At 47.2% G+C, this 14,901-nt stretch overlaps 1 protein-coding gene across 1 annotated transcript in view; it reads left to right on the forward strand.

Moving 5' to 3' along the window:
- Window positions 1-14,901, forward strand: part of LOC126295047 (hornerin-like) — a 156,107-nt gene that overhangs the window by 81,857 nt on the left and 59,349 nt on the right. The window contains exon 8 of the mRNA XM_049987296.1: window positions 10,048-10,199. Coding sequence (XP_049843253.1) covers window positions 10,048-10,199 — 152 coding nt within the window. The remainder of the gene's footprint in view (window positions 1-10,047; window positions 10,200-14,901) is intronic.

The following is a 14,901-nucleotide window of genomic DNA, read 5'->3' on the forward strand; positions in this document are numbered from 1 at the left end:
GGACGATGACAGATTCTTTGCACGCGTTCTATTTAGCGACGAAGTGTCATTCACCAACAGCGGTAACGTAAACCGGCATAATATGCACTATTGGACAAGGGAAAATCCACGATGGCTGCGACAAGTGGAACATCGGCGACCTTGGCGGGTTAATGTATGGTGCGTCATTATGGGAGGAAGGATAAATGGCCCCCATTGTATCGATGGCAATCTAAATGGTGCAATGTATGCTGATTTCCTACGTAATGTTCTACCGGTTACTACAAGATGTTTCACTGCTTGACAGAATGGAAATGTTCTTCCAACATGATGCGGCTGAAGCGGTATTGAATAGCATATTTCATGACAGGTGGATTGGTCGTCGATGCACCATACCGTGGCCCGCACGTTCGCCGGATCTGACGTCCCATGAGTTCTTTCTGTGGGGAAAGTTGAAGGATATTTGCTATCGTGATCCACCGACAACGCCTGACAACATGCGTCAGCGCATTGTCAATGCATGTGTGAACATTACGGAAGGCGAACTACTCGCTGTTGAGAGCAATGTCGTTACACGTATTGCGAAATGCAAAGAGGTTGACGGACATCATTTTGAGCATTTATTGCATTAATGTGGTATTTACAGGTAATCACGCTGTAACAGCATGCGTTCTCAGAAATGATAAGTTCACGAAGGTACGCAGGCCGGTGTGGCCGTGCGGTTCTAGGCGCTTCAGTCTGGAACTGCGTGACCGCTGCCTCGAGCATGGATGTGTGTGATGTCCCTAGGTTGGTTAGGTTTAATTACTACTAAGTTATAGTCGACTGATGACCTCAGAAGTTAAGTCGCATAGTGTTCAGAGCCACAAAGGTACATGTATTACATTGGAACAAACTAAGTAAAAACTTCAAGCATAGCTACTTGCTGTATTTTAATTTAAAAACGAACCTGTTTGTGAGCCATATGTTTGTGACTTTTACAGCGCCACCTATCACAAAGCGAAAAAAGTGGTCCAACTAAAACATTCATATTTCTGTATGTACTACACGAATATGTAATGAAAAAAATGGGGGTTCCTATTTTTAAAAAAACGCAGTTGATATCCGTTTGACCTATGGAAGCGCCATCTAGCGGGTCAACCATAGCGCCATCTGGTTTCCCCCTTCAAGCTAGACGAATTTCGTTCTTTGTAGATTTTACGTTTGATCCTTATTTCATTCAAATGCCGGGATGGTTCCTTCGAAAGGGCACGGCCGATTTAATTCCCCATCCTTCCCTAATCCGAGCTTGTGCTCCGTCTATAATGACCTCGTTGTCGACGGGATGTTAAACACCAATCTCCTCCTCCTCCTCCTCCTCCTTATTTCATTAAATACACTCCTGGAAATGGAAAAAACACATTGACACCGGTGTGTCAGACCCACCATACTTGCTCCGGACACTGCGAGAGGGCTGTACAAGCAATGATTACACTCACGGCACAGCGGACACACCAGGAACCACGGTGTTGGCCGTCGAATGGCGCTAGCTGCGGAGCATTTGTGCACCGCCGCCGTCAGTGTCAGCCAGTTTGCCGTGGCATACGGAGCTCCATCGCAGTCTTTAACACTGGTAGCATGCCGCGACAGCGTGGACGTGAACCGTATGTGCAGTTGACAGACCTTGAGCGAGGGCGTATAGTGGGCATGCGGGAGGCCGGGTGGACGTACCGCCGAATTGCTCAACACGTGGGGCGTGAGGTCTCCACAGTACATCGATGTTGTCGCCAGTGGTCGGCGGAAGGTGCACGTGCCCGTCGACCTAGGACCGGACCGCAGCGACGCACGGATGCACCGCAACTTCCCAGCAAATTAGGGACACTGTTGCTGCTGGGGTATCGGCGAGGACCATTCGCATCCGTCTCCATGAAGCTGGGCTACGGTCCCGCACACCGTTAGGCCGTCTTCCGCTCACGCCCCAACATCGTGCAACCCGCCTCCAGTGGTGTCGCGACAGGTGTGAATGGAGGGACGAATGGAGACGTGTCGTCTTCAGCGATGAGAGTCGCTTCTGCCTTGGTGCCAATGATGGTCGTATGCGTGTTTGGCGCCGTGCAGGTGAGCTCCACAATCAGGACTGCATACGATCGAGGCACACAGGGCCAACACCCGGCATCATGGTGTGGGGAGTGATCTCCCACACTGGCCGTACACCTCTGGTGATCGTCGAGGGGACACTGAATAGTGCACGGTACATCCAAACCGTCATCGAACCCATCGTTCTACCATTCCTAGACCGGCAAGGGAACTTGCTGTTCCAACAGGACAATGCACGTCCGCATGTATCCTGTGCCACCAATCGTGCTCTAGAAGGTGTAAGTCAACTACCCTGGCCAGCAAGATCTGCGGATCTGTCCCCCATTGAGCATGTTTGGGACTGGATGAAGCGTCGTCTCACGCGGTCTGCACGTCCAGCACGAACGCTGGTCCAACTGAGGCGCCAGGTGGAAATGGCATGGCAAGCCGTTCCACAGGACTACATCCAGCATCTCTACGATCATCTCCACGGGAGAATAGCAGCCTGCATTGCTGCGAAAGGTGGATATACACTGTACTAGTGCCGACATTGTGCATGCTCTGTTGCCTGTGTCTATGTGCCTGTGGTTCTGTCAGTGTGATCATGTAATGTATCTGACCCCAGGAATGTGTCAATAAAGTTTCCCCTTCCTGGGACAATGAATTCACGGTGTTCTTATTTCAATTTCCAGGAGTGTATTCGGCCCAGTCGCGATCAATGGACCATGGTACACCTGCCGTGTACGGCCCCCACGAGCGCCGGCCGCGATGGCGGAACAGATCTAGGCGCTTCAGTCTGGAAACACGCGATCGCTACGGTCACAGGTTCGAATCCCGCCTCGGGAATGGATGTGTGTGATGTCCTTCGGTTAGTTACGTTGAAGAAGTTCTATGGGACTGATGACCTCAGATGTTGTCCCATAGTGCTCAGAGCCATTTGAACCCTATGAGCATGCACGACTACTGCAACAAAACGTCGCATGGAGTCTACTAATGTCTGAAGTAGTGCTAGAGGGAACTGACACCATAAATCCTGCAGGACTGTCCATAAACCCGCAAGAGTTCGAGGCCGTGGAGATCTCTTCTGAACAGCACGTTGCAAGGCAACCCAGATACGCTCAATAGTATACTCGTCTGGCGAGTCCGGTGGCCAGCGGAAGTGTTTAAACCCAGAAGAGCGTTCCTGGAGCCACTCTGTAGAAATTATCAATGTGTAGGGTGTTGAACTGTCCTGCTGGCATTACGCAAGTCCACCGCAATGCACAATGGACATGAATGGCTGCAGGTGATCAGAACGGATGCTTACATATGTATCACATGTCAGAATCGTATCTAGACGTATTACAGCTCCCATATTACACCAACTGTGCATGCCCCACATCGTTGCGGACCCTCCACCAGCTTGACCAGTTGTTGTTGTTGTTGTGGTCTTGAGTCCTGAGACTGGTTTGATGCAGCTCTCCATGCTACTCTATCCTGTGCAAGCTTCTTCATCTCCCAGTAGCTACTACAACCTACATCCTTCTGAATCTGCTTGGTGTATTCATCTCTTGGTCTCCCTCTACGATTTATACCCTCTAAGCTGCCCTCCAATACAAAATTGGTGATCCCTTGATGCCTCAGAACGTGTCCTACCAACCGATCCCTTCTTCTAGTCAAGTTGTGCCACAAGTTGCTCTTCTCCCCATCTCCCTTCAATACCTCCTCATTAGTTATGTGATGTACCCATCTAATCTTCAGCATTCTTCTATAGCACCACATTTCTAAAGCTTCTATTCTCTTCTTGTCCAAACTATTTATCGTCCATGTATCACTTCCATACATGGCTACACTCCATACAAATACTTTCAGAAACGACTTCCTGACACTTAAATACACTCCTGGAAATTGAAATAAGAACACCGTGAATTGATTGTCCCAGGAAGGGGAAACTTTATTGACACATTCCTGGGGTCAGATACATCACATGATCACACTGACAGAACCACAGGCACATAGACACAGGCAAAAGAGCATGCACAATGTCGGCACTAGTACAGTGTATATCCACCTTTCGCAGCAATGCAGGCTGCTATTCTCCCATGGAGACGATCATAGAGATGCTGGATGTAGTCCCGTGGAACGGCTTGCCATGCCATTTCCACCTGGCGCCTCATTTGGACCAGCGTTCGTGCTGGACGTGCAGACCGCGTGAGACGACGCTTCATCCAGTCCCAAACATGCTCAATGGGGGACAGATCCGGAGATCTTGCTGGCCAGGGTAGTTGACTTACACCTTCCAGAGCACGTTGGGTGGTACGGGATACATGCGGACGTGCATTGTCCTGTTGGAACAGCAAGTTCCCTTGCCGGTCTAGGAATGGTAGAACGATGGGTTCGATGACGGTTTGGATGTACCGTGCACTATTCAGTGTCCCCTCGACGATCACCAGAGGTGTACGGCCAGTGTAGGAGATCGCTCCCCACACCATGATGCCGAGTGTTGGCCCTGTGTGCCTCGGTCATATGCAGTCCTGATTGTGGCGCTCACCTGCACGGCGCCAAACACGCATACGACCATCATTGGCACCAAGGCAGAAGCGACTCTCATCGCTGAAGACGACACGTCTCCATTCGTCACTCCATTCACGCCTGTCACGACACCACTGGAGGCGGGCTGCACGATGTTGGGGCGTGAGCGGAAGACGGCCTAACGGTGTGCGGGACCGTAGCCCAGCTTCATGGAGACGGTTGCGAATGGTCCTCGCCGATAGCCCAGGAGCAACAGTGTCCCTAATTTGCTGTGAAGTGGTGGTGCAGTCCCCTACGGCACTGTGTAGGATCCTACAGTCTTGGCGTGCATTCGTGCGTCGCTGCGGTCCGGTCCCAGGTCGACGGGCACGTGCACCTTCCGCCGACCACTGGCGACAACATCGATGTACTGTGGAAACCTCACGCCCCACGTGTTGAGCAATTCGGCGGTACGTCCACCCGGCCTCCCGCATGCCCACTATACGCCCTCGCTCAAAGTCTGTCAACTGCACATACAGTTCACGTCCACGCTGGCGCGGCATGCTACCAGTGTTATGGAAATGAAAGATGATGTAGATGAAGACGAAATGGGAGGTAAGATACTGCGTGAAGAGTTTGACAGAGCACTGAAAGACCTGAGTCGCAACAAGGCCCCCGGAGTAGACAACATTCCATTAGAACTACTGACGGCCTTGGGAGAGCCAGTCCTGACAAAACTCTACCATCTGGTGAGCAAGATGTATGAAACAGGTGAAACACCCTCAGACTTCAAGAAGAACACAATAATTCCAATCGCAAAGGAAGCAGGTATTGACAGATGTGAAAATTACCGAACAATCAGTTTAATAAGCCACACCTGCAAAATACTAACGCGAATTCTTTACAGACGAATGGAAAAACTAGTAGAAGCCGACCTTGGGGAATATCAGTTTGGATACCGTAGAAATGTTGGAACACGCAAGGCAATATTGACCTTACGACTTATCTTAGAAGAAAGATTAAGGAAAGGCAAACCTACTTTTCTAGCATTTGTAGACTTAGAGAAAGCTTTTGACAATGTTGACTGGAATGCTCTCTTTCAAATTCTAAAGCTGGCAGGGGGAAAATACAGGGAACGAAAGGCTATATACAATTTGTACAGAACCCAGATGGCAGTTATAAGAGTCGAGGGACATGAAAGGGAAGCATCGGTTGGGAAGGGAGTGAGACAGGGTTGTAGCCTCTCCCCGATGTTATTCGATCTGTATATTGAGCAAGCAGTAAAGGAAACAAAAGAAAAATTCGGAGTAGAATTAAAATCCATGGAGAAGAAATAAAAACTTTGAGGTTCGCTGATGACATTGTAATTCTGTCAGAGACAGCAAAGGACTTGGAAGAGCAGTTGAACGGAATGGACAGATCAACAAGAGCAAAACGAGGATAATGGAATGTAGTAAAATGAAGTTGGGTGATGCTGAGGGAATTAGGTTAGGAAATGAGATACATAAAGTAGTAAAGGAGTTTTGCTGTTTGGGGAGAAAAAAAAACTGGTGATGGTCGAAGTAGAGAGGATATAAAATGTAGACTGGCAATGGCAAGGAAAGCGTAGTATAGATTTAAGTGTTCAGGAAGTCGTTTCTGAAAGTATTTGTATGGAGTGTAGCCATGTATGGAATTGAAACATGGATGGTAAATAGTTTGGACAAGAAGAGAATAGAAACTTTCGAAGTGTGGTGCTACAGAATAATGCTGAAGATTAGATGGATAGATCACATAACTAATGAGGAGGTATTGAATGGAATTGGGGAGAAGAGTAGTTTTTGGCACAACTTGACAAGAAGAAGGGACCGGTTGTTAGGACATGTTCTGAGGCATCAAGGGATCACAAATTTAGCGTTGGAGGGCAGCGTGGAGGGTAAAAATCGTAGAGGGAGACCAAGAGATGAATACACTAAGCAGATTCAGAAGGATGTAGGCTGCAGTAAGTACTGGGAGATAACGAAGCTTGCAGAGGATAGAGTAGCTTGGAGAGCTGCATCAAACCAGTCTCAGGACTGAACACCACAACAACAACAACCAGGCATAAACAATAATGAAGTATGATTTTTTTTAAAAAGACTCATAGCACCACTGTAAAATTTATTTATTTTCACGACTGCGGTTTCGATCTTATGCCCATTATCAAGTGGTATAAAGGATTGAATGGCACTACCGCGACATTTATATGGCAGTAATACTACAAAGCCCACCCGGTTGGCAGTGCGGTCTAACGCACGACTTTCCGGGATGGAAGGAGCGCCTGGTCCCCGGCACGAATCCACCAGGGGACTTGTGTCGATGACCGATGAGGCAGCCAGTCTGTGGCTTGTTTTTAGGCGGTTTTCTACTGCCTCGGCGAATGCGGCCTGGTTCTCCTGATTCCGCCTCAGTTACACTATGTCGGCGATTGCTGCGCAAACAAGTTCTCCACGTACACGTACACCACCATTACTCTACCACGCAGATATAGGGGCTACACTCGTCTGGTGTGAGACGTTCCCTGGGGGGTCCACCGGGGGCCGAACGGCACAATAACTCTGGGTTCGATGTGGGGCGGCGGAGGGGTGAAGTGGACTGAGGTAGTCGTCGTGGGGTTGTGGACCACTCCGGTTGCAGCGGGGACGGAGCCTCTCCGTAGTTTCTAGGTCTCCGGTTAACATACAATACAATACAATACAATACTAAAAACAAAACAACACATCACTTACACTGTGTCAAGTAGATATCAAAATTTACGAATCTTCTGACATGTACATATCTCATCATTGTATCTGTATGTTGAGTCCTCCAACTTTCAGAATACGTCAGCATTAAACGAGCTTGAGTACTGTAAAAATGGCATAAACTACATTTACTGTTACAAATGTTAACATCATTAACATTGATCCTATTAAATCACCGTTCATGTAAACTCTTTGCGTGACAAATGAGGCAGTTGGTGCGGGGACATATTCACAACTCCTGTTTACTTTGCTCTTGTCAGCGATTGTACACTGCACAGTAAACGTTTTATATCAGAGTATCTTAAGATCGTGTTTACATTCGTTAACAGAATTTGGCATTCTGTACTATGGTGTAAGGGGATGAGATAAGAAATTAATTTATTATGATAGGGCGTAATAGAACATATGGTACCTACGCTCAGAGACTTAAAGGAGATTGGATGCTCATTAAAACATGGCAATAATTATCGTACATATCATTTTACATATTTATACATTGTAGCAGATTAACATCACAAGAGCATGAAGGGCATTCACTACAACTAACGTACATGTACAGATACAACAGACAAATAAAAATAAAAAAAAGAAATAAACTAAGATAAAATTGTTTGATGGGATTCTTCCAACAAATTACAGAATATTATACACGCCACCATATAATTATAAAATGTACTATTAATATGTGATGTATCATACATGTGCAAAGGTAGTCATACATTCCCATGCTCCTTAGAATGTTTGCTGGGGAGAGGGCTATTTCAGCTGCACTTGAAAAACATCCCATACAAATTTTTGCTGAATTACTAAAATATATTAGTTATGTTAAAATAAAGGCATCCTAAATATAAAAATGTGTGTGAGAGCACATGATTCTTCCTCGTTTTCATGTTAAACAATACAACTCATTGGAAACGTCAGAAGGACTACTCATATAATAAAAGCAGCATACATACGATTCTGTTTATCAGTAAAGTCAAAGTCAGGTAGTCAAACTACTGTGGATATTGTATTACAGACACAGTCCCTTTCACTGTTCAGAGATGTCACTAAACGCACTCAAAGATGTAAACAACCATACATGAGCAGCGCCTATTAGACGGAGGGGTTCCGACAACCGATCAATTCTAGTCATTCCACCAGGAAGGACTTACATGGCTCATGTTGTCTGTAGTTCAGAAGTGCCTAGACGGCCAATGCCGCTGTTCGATCGCGTCTGCATTGTTACTTCGTATCAGGTAGGGTTATCAACAAGGGAAGCGTCCATGCATATCTGAGTGAACCAAAGCGATGTTGTTCGATCATGGAGGAGATACAGAGAGACAGGAACTGTCGATGAATGGCGTGCTCAGGCCGCCCTAGGGCTACTACTGCAGTGGATGATCGCTACCTACGGATTACGGCTCGGAGGAACCCTGACAGCAACGTCAGCATGTAGAATGATGCTTTTCTTGCAGCCACAGGACGTCGTGTCACGACTAAACCTGTGCGCAATAGGCTGCATGATGCGCAACTTCACTCCAGACACCCATGGCGAGGTCCATCTTTGCAACCACGACACCATGCAGTGCGGTACAGATGGGCCCGACAACATGCCGAATGGAGCTCTCAGGATTGGCATCACGTTCTCTTCACTGATGAGTGCCATATGTGCCTTCAACCAGACAATTGTTGGAGACGTGTTGGGACGCAACCTGGTCAGGCTGAGCGCCTTAGACGCACTGTCCAGCGAGAGCAGCGAAGTGGAGGTTCCCTGCTGTTTTGGTGTGGCATTATGTGGGGCCAAAGTACGTCGCTGGCGACCATGGAAGGCGCCATAAAGGCTGTACGATACGTGAATGCTATCCTCTGACCGTTAGTGCAACCATATTGACAGCATATTGGGGAGGCATTCGTCTTCATGGACGACAATTCACGCCCTCATCGTGTACATCTTGAGAATCACTTCCTTCAGGATAACGGCATCGCTTGAATAGAGTGGATGGCATGTTCTAGAGACATGAACCCTATCCAACACTCCTGTGATGGACTGAAAAGGGTAGTTTATCGACGACGCGACCCACCAACCACTCCGAGGGATCTACGCCGAATCGCTGTTGAGGAGTGGGACAATCTGGACCACCAGTGCCTTGATGAACTTGTGGATAGTATGCCACGACGAATACAGGCATGCATCAATGCAAGAGACGTGCTACTGGGTATTAGAGGTACCGGTGTGTAGAGCAATCTGGACCACCACCTCTGAAGGCCTCGCTGTATGGTGGTTCAACATGCAATGTGTGGTTTTCATGAGTAATAAAAATGGCGGAAATGATGTGTATGTTGATATCTATTCCTATTTTCTGTACAGGTTCTGGGACTCTCGCAACCGAGGTGATGCAAATCTATTTTTTTTATGTGTGTATAAACCTCTTATTTCTTAAATCTGCCTGATTCGTGAGGACATCATGTGGATCACTTCTGATGTAGTTGCATATTTCCTTCACGTAGGTTGATACTTCTACCCTTAGACATTGTACGAAGAATTTTTAGGGCTGAATCTACGTTAGGTGAGGGTACCCCTCTCGCCCTGTGTGATGTGTTTTTTAAATGTGTCAGTGGAGTATGAGCATCCCAAGGTCGGATCAAGGTGTCCATGTCTACTGGCATTGATCTACTTTCAAAAAGTAAGTGCTACTTTCATACACTCTGTGACCTGGTGAAGGCGGGAAGGGGGGAGCTGTTGTTCACCAGAAATCTGATCCGCTGGCCTGTTCACCAGAGTATCGTCTCCTGTCTTGTCCAGAACTGCAGGCCCACGCAGCGGACTACCAGGCACGCCTGTCCAACTTCTGGAGAGACCTGGCGCAGCTCGTCTCACTCAGTGCGACTCACGTCTCACAGCTGTTGGTTCCTCTCGCATTCGAACACATGGTAAGTGGTGTTTTCTCCTCCTCTTATAAGATCTGTTATATGAATGAGAGGTGAGTGAATTACACACACCAATTGGCACACGTTTGAACGTACCCACGTGGTACTACTATTATTACTTACTGAGGTAAAGCAGCAGAAACGGGATTATTTCTCGAAAGAAGTAGTAGGAGTGGGATTATGCTGCGTACAGAAATGCACGGAATGGAATACGCTGGCTGCGAACAGCTGCTGATTGGCTACATTCTGAGTGACGTATTGCAGACACTATGAAAATCAGAATGAGATTTTCACTCTGCAGCGGAGTGTGCGCTGGTATGAAACTTCCTGGCAGATTAAAACTGTGTGCCCGACCGAGACTCGAACTCGCGACCTTTGCCTTTCGCGGGCAAGTGCTCTACCAACTGCGCTACCGAAGCACGACTCACGACCGGAGACGGATACTGGCAGAAGTGAAGCTGTGAGTACCGGTCGTGAGTCGTGCTTCGGTAGCTCAGTTGGTAGAGCACTTGCCCGCGACAGGCAAAGGTCTCGAGTTCGAGTCTCGGTCGGGCACACAGTTTTAATCTGCCAGGAAGTGTCATATCAGCGCACACTCCGCTGCAGAGTGAAAATCTCATTCTGGAAACATCCCCCAGGCTGTGGCTAAGCCATGTCTCCAAAGTATCCTTTCTTTCAGGAGTGCTAGTTCTGCATGTTTCGCAGAAGAGCTTCTGTAAAGTTTGGAAGGTAGGATACGGATACTGGCAGAAGTAAAGCTGTGAGTACCGGTCATGAGTCGTGCTTCGGTAGCTCAGTTGGTAGAGCACTTGCCCGCGAAAGGCAAAGGCCCCGAGACCTGTAACACCCGGTCGAGCATTATCCTGCTGAAATCTACGCTTTCACAGGGATCGAATGAAGGGTAGAGCCACGGGTCGTAACACATCTTAAATGTAACGTCCACTGTTCAAAGGTGACAGAGACGTGTAACCAATGGCACCTCTTCCATCACGCCGGGTGAGACGCCAATATGGCGATGAGGAATACATGCTTCCAATGTGCATTCACCGCGATGTCGCCAAACACGGATGCAACCATCACGATGCTGTAAACAGAACCTGGATGACGTTTTGCCACTTCTGCATCCAGGTCCGTCGTAGAGTACACCATCACAGGCTCTCCCGTCTGTGATGCAGCATCAAGGGTAACCGCAGCCATGGTCTCCGAGCTGATAGTCCGTGCTGCTGCAAACGCCGTCCAACTGTTCGTGCAGATGGTTGTTGTCTTGCAAACGTCCCCATCTGTTGACTCAGGGATCGAGACGTGGCTGCACAATCCGTTAAAGCCATGCGGATAAGATGCCTGTCATCTCGACTGCTAGTGATACGAGGCCGTTGGGATCCAGCACGGCGTTGTGTATTACCGTCCCGAACCCACCGACTCCATATTCTGCTAACAGTCATTGGATCTCGACCAACACGAGCAGCAATGTCGCGATACGATAAACCGCAATCGCGATAGGCTACAATCCGACCTTTGTCAAACTCGGAAACGTGATGGTACGCATTTCTCCTCCTTACACGAAGCACCACAACAACGTTTCTCTAGGCAGCGCCGGTCAACTGCTGTTTGTGTATGAGAAATCGGGTGGAAACTTTCCTCATGTCAGCACGTTGTAGGTGTCGCCACCGGAGCCAACCTTGTGTGAATGCTCTGAGTAGCTAATCATTTGCATATCACATCATCTTCTTCCTGTCGGTTAAATTTTGCGTCTGTAGCACATCATCTATGTGTATTGTATTAAAACCGCTACCGCTGTGGCTGAGCAGTTCTACATGCTACAGTCTGGAACCGCGCTGCTGCTGTGGTCGCATGTTCGAATCCTGCCTTGGGCATAGATGTGTCTGATGTCCTCAAGTTATATAGGTTTAAGTAGTTCTAAGTCTAGTGCTTAGAGCCATTTGAACCATTCGTATTAAAATCATGTTTGTTGCTGAACCATTGTAATAGTATTTTTCACATATCTGGAGTCCATTTTTTCTCTCCAAAACCATATAATTGCTTGAGATGTTCCATTGATGGATAGCTGAATGATTCCAAATTCAGGATGACAGTATTATTGAAAATTTCCCACATGCAGACCATCTTCTCACAACCTTTGACGTGGGTGGTGGCTGTCTCAGAGTGATGTCAATATATCCTCATAGGTCATTCCTGTACCGTCTCAGCTTTTGCCACGATGGAATGGAGTCAACCGATCTACTGTCTTCCGAGTCGTGTCACATTTCATTGGTCTAAACAGCTGGGGCGAAATGACAACTGTGTTGTTGTAGTGGTCTTCAGTCCTGAGACTGGTTTGATGCAGCTCTCCAAGCTACTCTATCCTGTGCAAGCTGCCTCATCTCCCAGTAACTACTGCAACCTACATCCTTCTGAATCTGCTTAGTGTAGTCCTCTCTTGGTCTGCCTCTACGATTTTTACCCTCTCCGCTGCCCTCCAATGCTAAATTTGTGATCCCTTGATGCCTCAAAACATGTCCTACCAACCGATCCCTTCTTCTAGCCAAGTTGTGCCACAAACTTCTCTTCTCCCCAATCCTATCCAATACCTCGTCATCTATTATGTGGTTTACCCATCTAATCTTCAGCATTCTTGTGTAGAACCACATTTCGAAAGCTTCTATTCTCTTCTTGTCCAAACTATTTATCGTCCACGTTTCACTTCCATACATGGCTACACTCCATACAAATACTTTTAGAAACGACTTCCTGACACTTAAACTTATACTCGATGTTAACAAATTCCTCTTCTTCAGAAACGCTTTCCTTGGCATTGCCAGTCTGCATTTTATATCCTCTCTACTTCGACCATCATCAGTTATTTTGCTCCCCAAATAGCAATACTCCTTTACTGCCTTAAGTGTCTCATTTCCTAATCTAATTCCCTCAACATCACCTGACTTAATTCGATTACATTCCATTATCCTAATTTTGCTTTTGTTGATGCTCATCTTATATCCTCCTTTCAAGACACTATCCATTCCGTTCAACTGCTCTTCCTTCCAAGTCCTTTGCTGTCTCTGACAGGATTACAATGTCATCGGCGAACCTCAAAGTTTTTATTTCTTCTCCATGGATTTTAACACCTACTCCGAATTTACTGTGTATAAACTCGTTAAAACACAAACTGAGTCTGCCTTACATGACAAAACCTACTTCTTCATACTTGAAGCGGCCACACTCATCGTGGAAGCCTCGAACATGAGCAACAATATTTTACCAGGAGACAGGCAGCTCGGACCTTGGCAAACAGGTCTTCAGCTATACCTGCGGCTGTTTCACACACCAACATGTTGACATAACCCCAGAAGGGTGTGAGATCGTGCGACGAGGCTGGTCATGGGACAGGAACTCCCCTTTCCAATGCAACAATGAGGTTAGGTGTTGTTCAGGACATTACATCGAAGTGGGCCTGTGCACCAATGTTCTGAAACCACACAATTTTGCAGACAACACGGGGTACATTCTCCAAGGAACGTGGTAGCATGTCTTGCATAAACACTAGATAATGTGGAGATACAGATGGAGAGGCAGCACATAAGGCCCTACTGCGTGTGATCTCGGACAATGACCAGACATATATTGACAGAGAATCGTTGCTGGTGGACGCCATTATGGGTGGTGTGGGGATTGTCCTACATCTACATCTACATACATACTCCGCAATCCACCATGCTGTGCGTGGCGGAGGGTACCTCGTACCACAACTAGCATCTTGTCTCCCTGTTCCCCTCCCAAACAGAATGAGGGAAAAATGACTGCCTATATGCCTCTGTACGAGCCCTAATCTCTCTTGTCTGATCTTTGTAGTCTTTCCGCGAAATATAAGTCGGTGGCAGTAAAATTGTACTGCAGTCAGCCTCAAATGCTGGTTCTCTAAATTTCCTCAGTAGCGATTCACGAAAAGAACGCCTCCTTTCCTCCAGAGACTCCCACCCGAGTTTCTGAAGCATTTCCGTAACAGTGATGATAAAACCTATCAGTAACAAATCTAGCAGCCCGCGTCTGAATTGCTTCTATGTCCTCCCTCAATCCGACCTGATAGGGATCCCAAACGCTCTAGCAGTACTCAAGATAATGTCGTATTAGTGTTTTATAAGCAGTCTCCTTTACAGATGAACCACATCTTCCCAAAATTCTACCAATGAACCGAAGACGACCATCCGCCTTCCCCACAAGTGCCATTACATGCTTGTCCCACTTCGTATCGCTCTGCAATATTACGCCCAAATATTTAATCGACGTGACTATGTCAAGCGCCACACTAGTAATGGAGTATTCAAACATTACAGGATTCGTTTTCCTATTCATCTGCATTAATTTACATTTATATACATTTAGAGTTAGCTGCCATTCTTTGCACCAATCACAAATCCTGTCCAAGTCATCTCGTATCCTCCTGCAGTCACTCAACAACGACACCTTCCCGTACACCACAGCATCATCAGCAAACAGCCGCACATTGCTATCCACCCTATCCAAAAGATCATTTATGCAGACAGAAAACAACAGCGGACCTACCACACTTCCCTGGGGCACTCCAGATGATACCCTCACCTCCGATGAACACTCACCATCGAGGACAACGTACTGGGTTCTATTACTTAAGGAGTCTTCGAGCCACTCACATACTTGGGAACCAATCCTATATGCTCGTACCTTAGTT

Source organism: Schistocerca gregaria, chromosome 11, assembly GCF_023897955.1.
Source record: "Schistocerca gregaria isolate iqSchGreg1 chromosome 11, iqSchGreg1.2, whole genome shotgun sequence".
NCBI classification, from domain to species: Eukaryota; Metazoa; Arthropoda; class Insecta; order Orthoptera; family Acrididae; genus Schistocerca; species Schistocerca gregaria.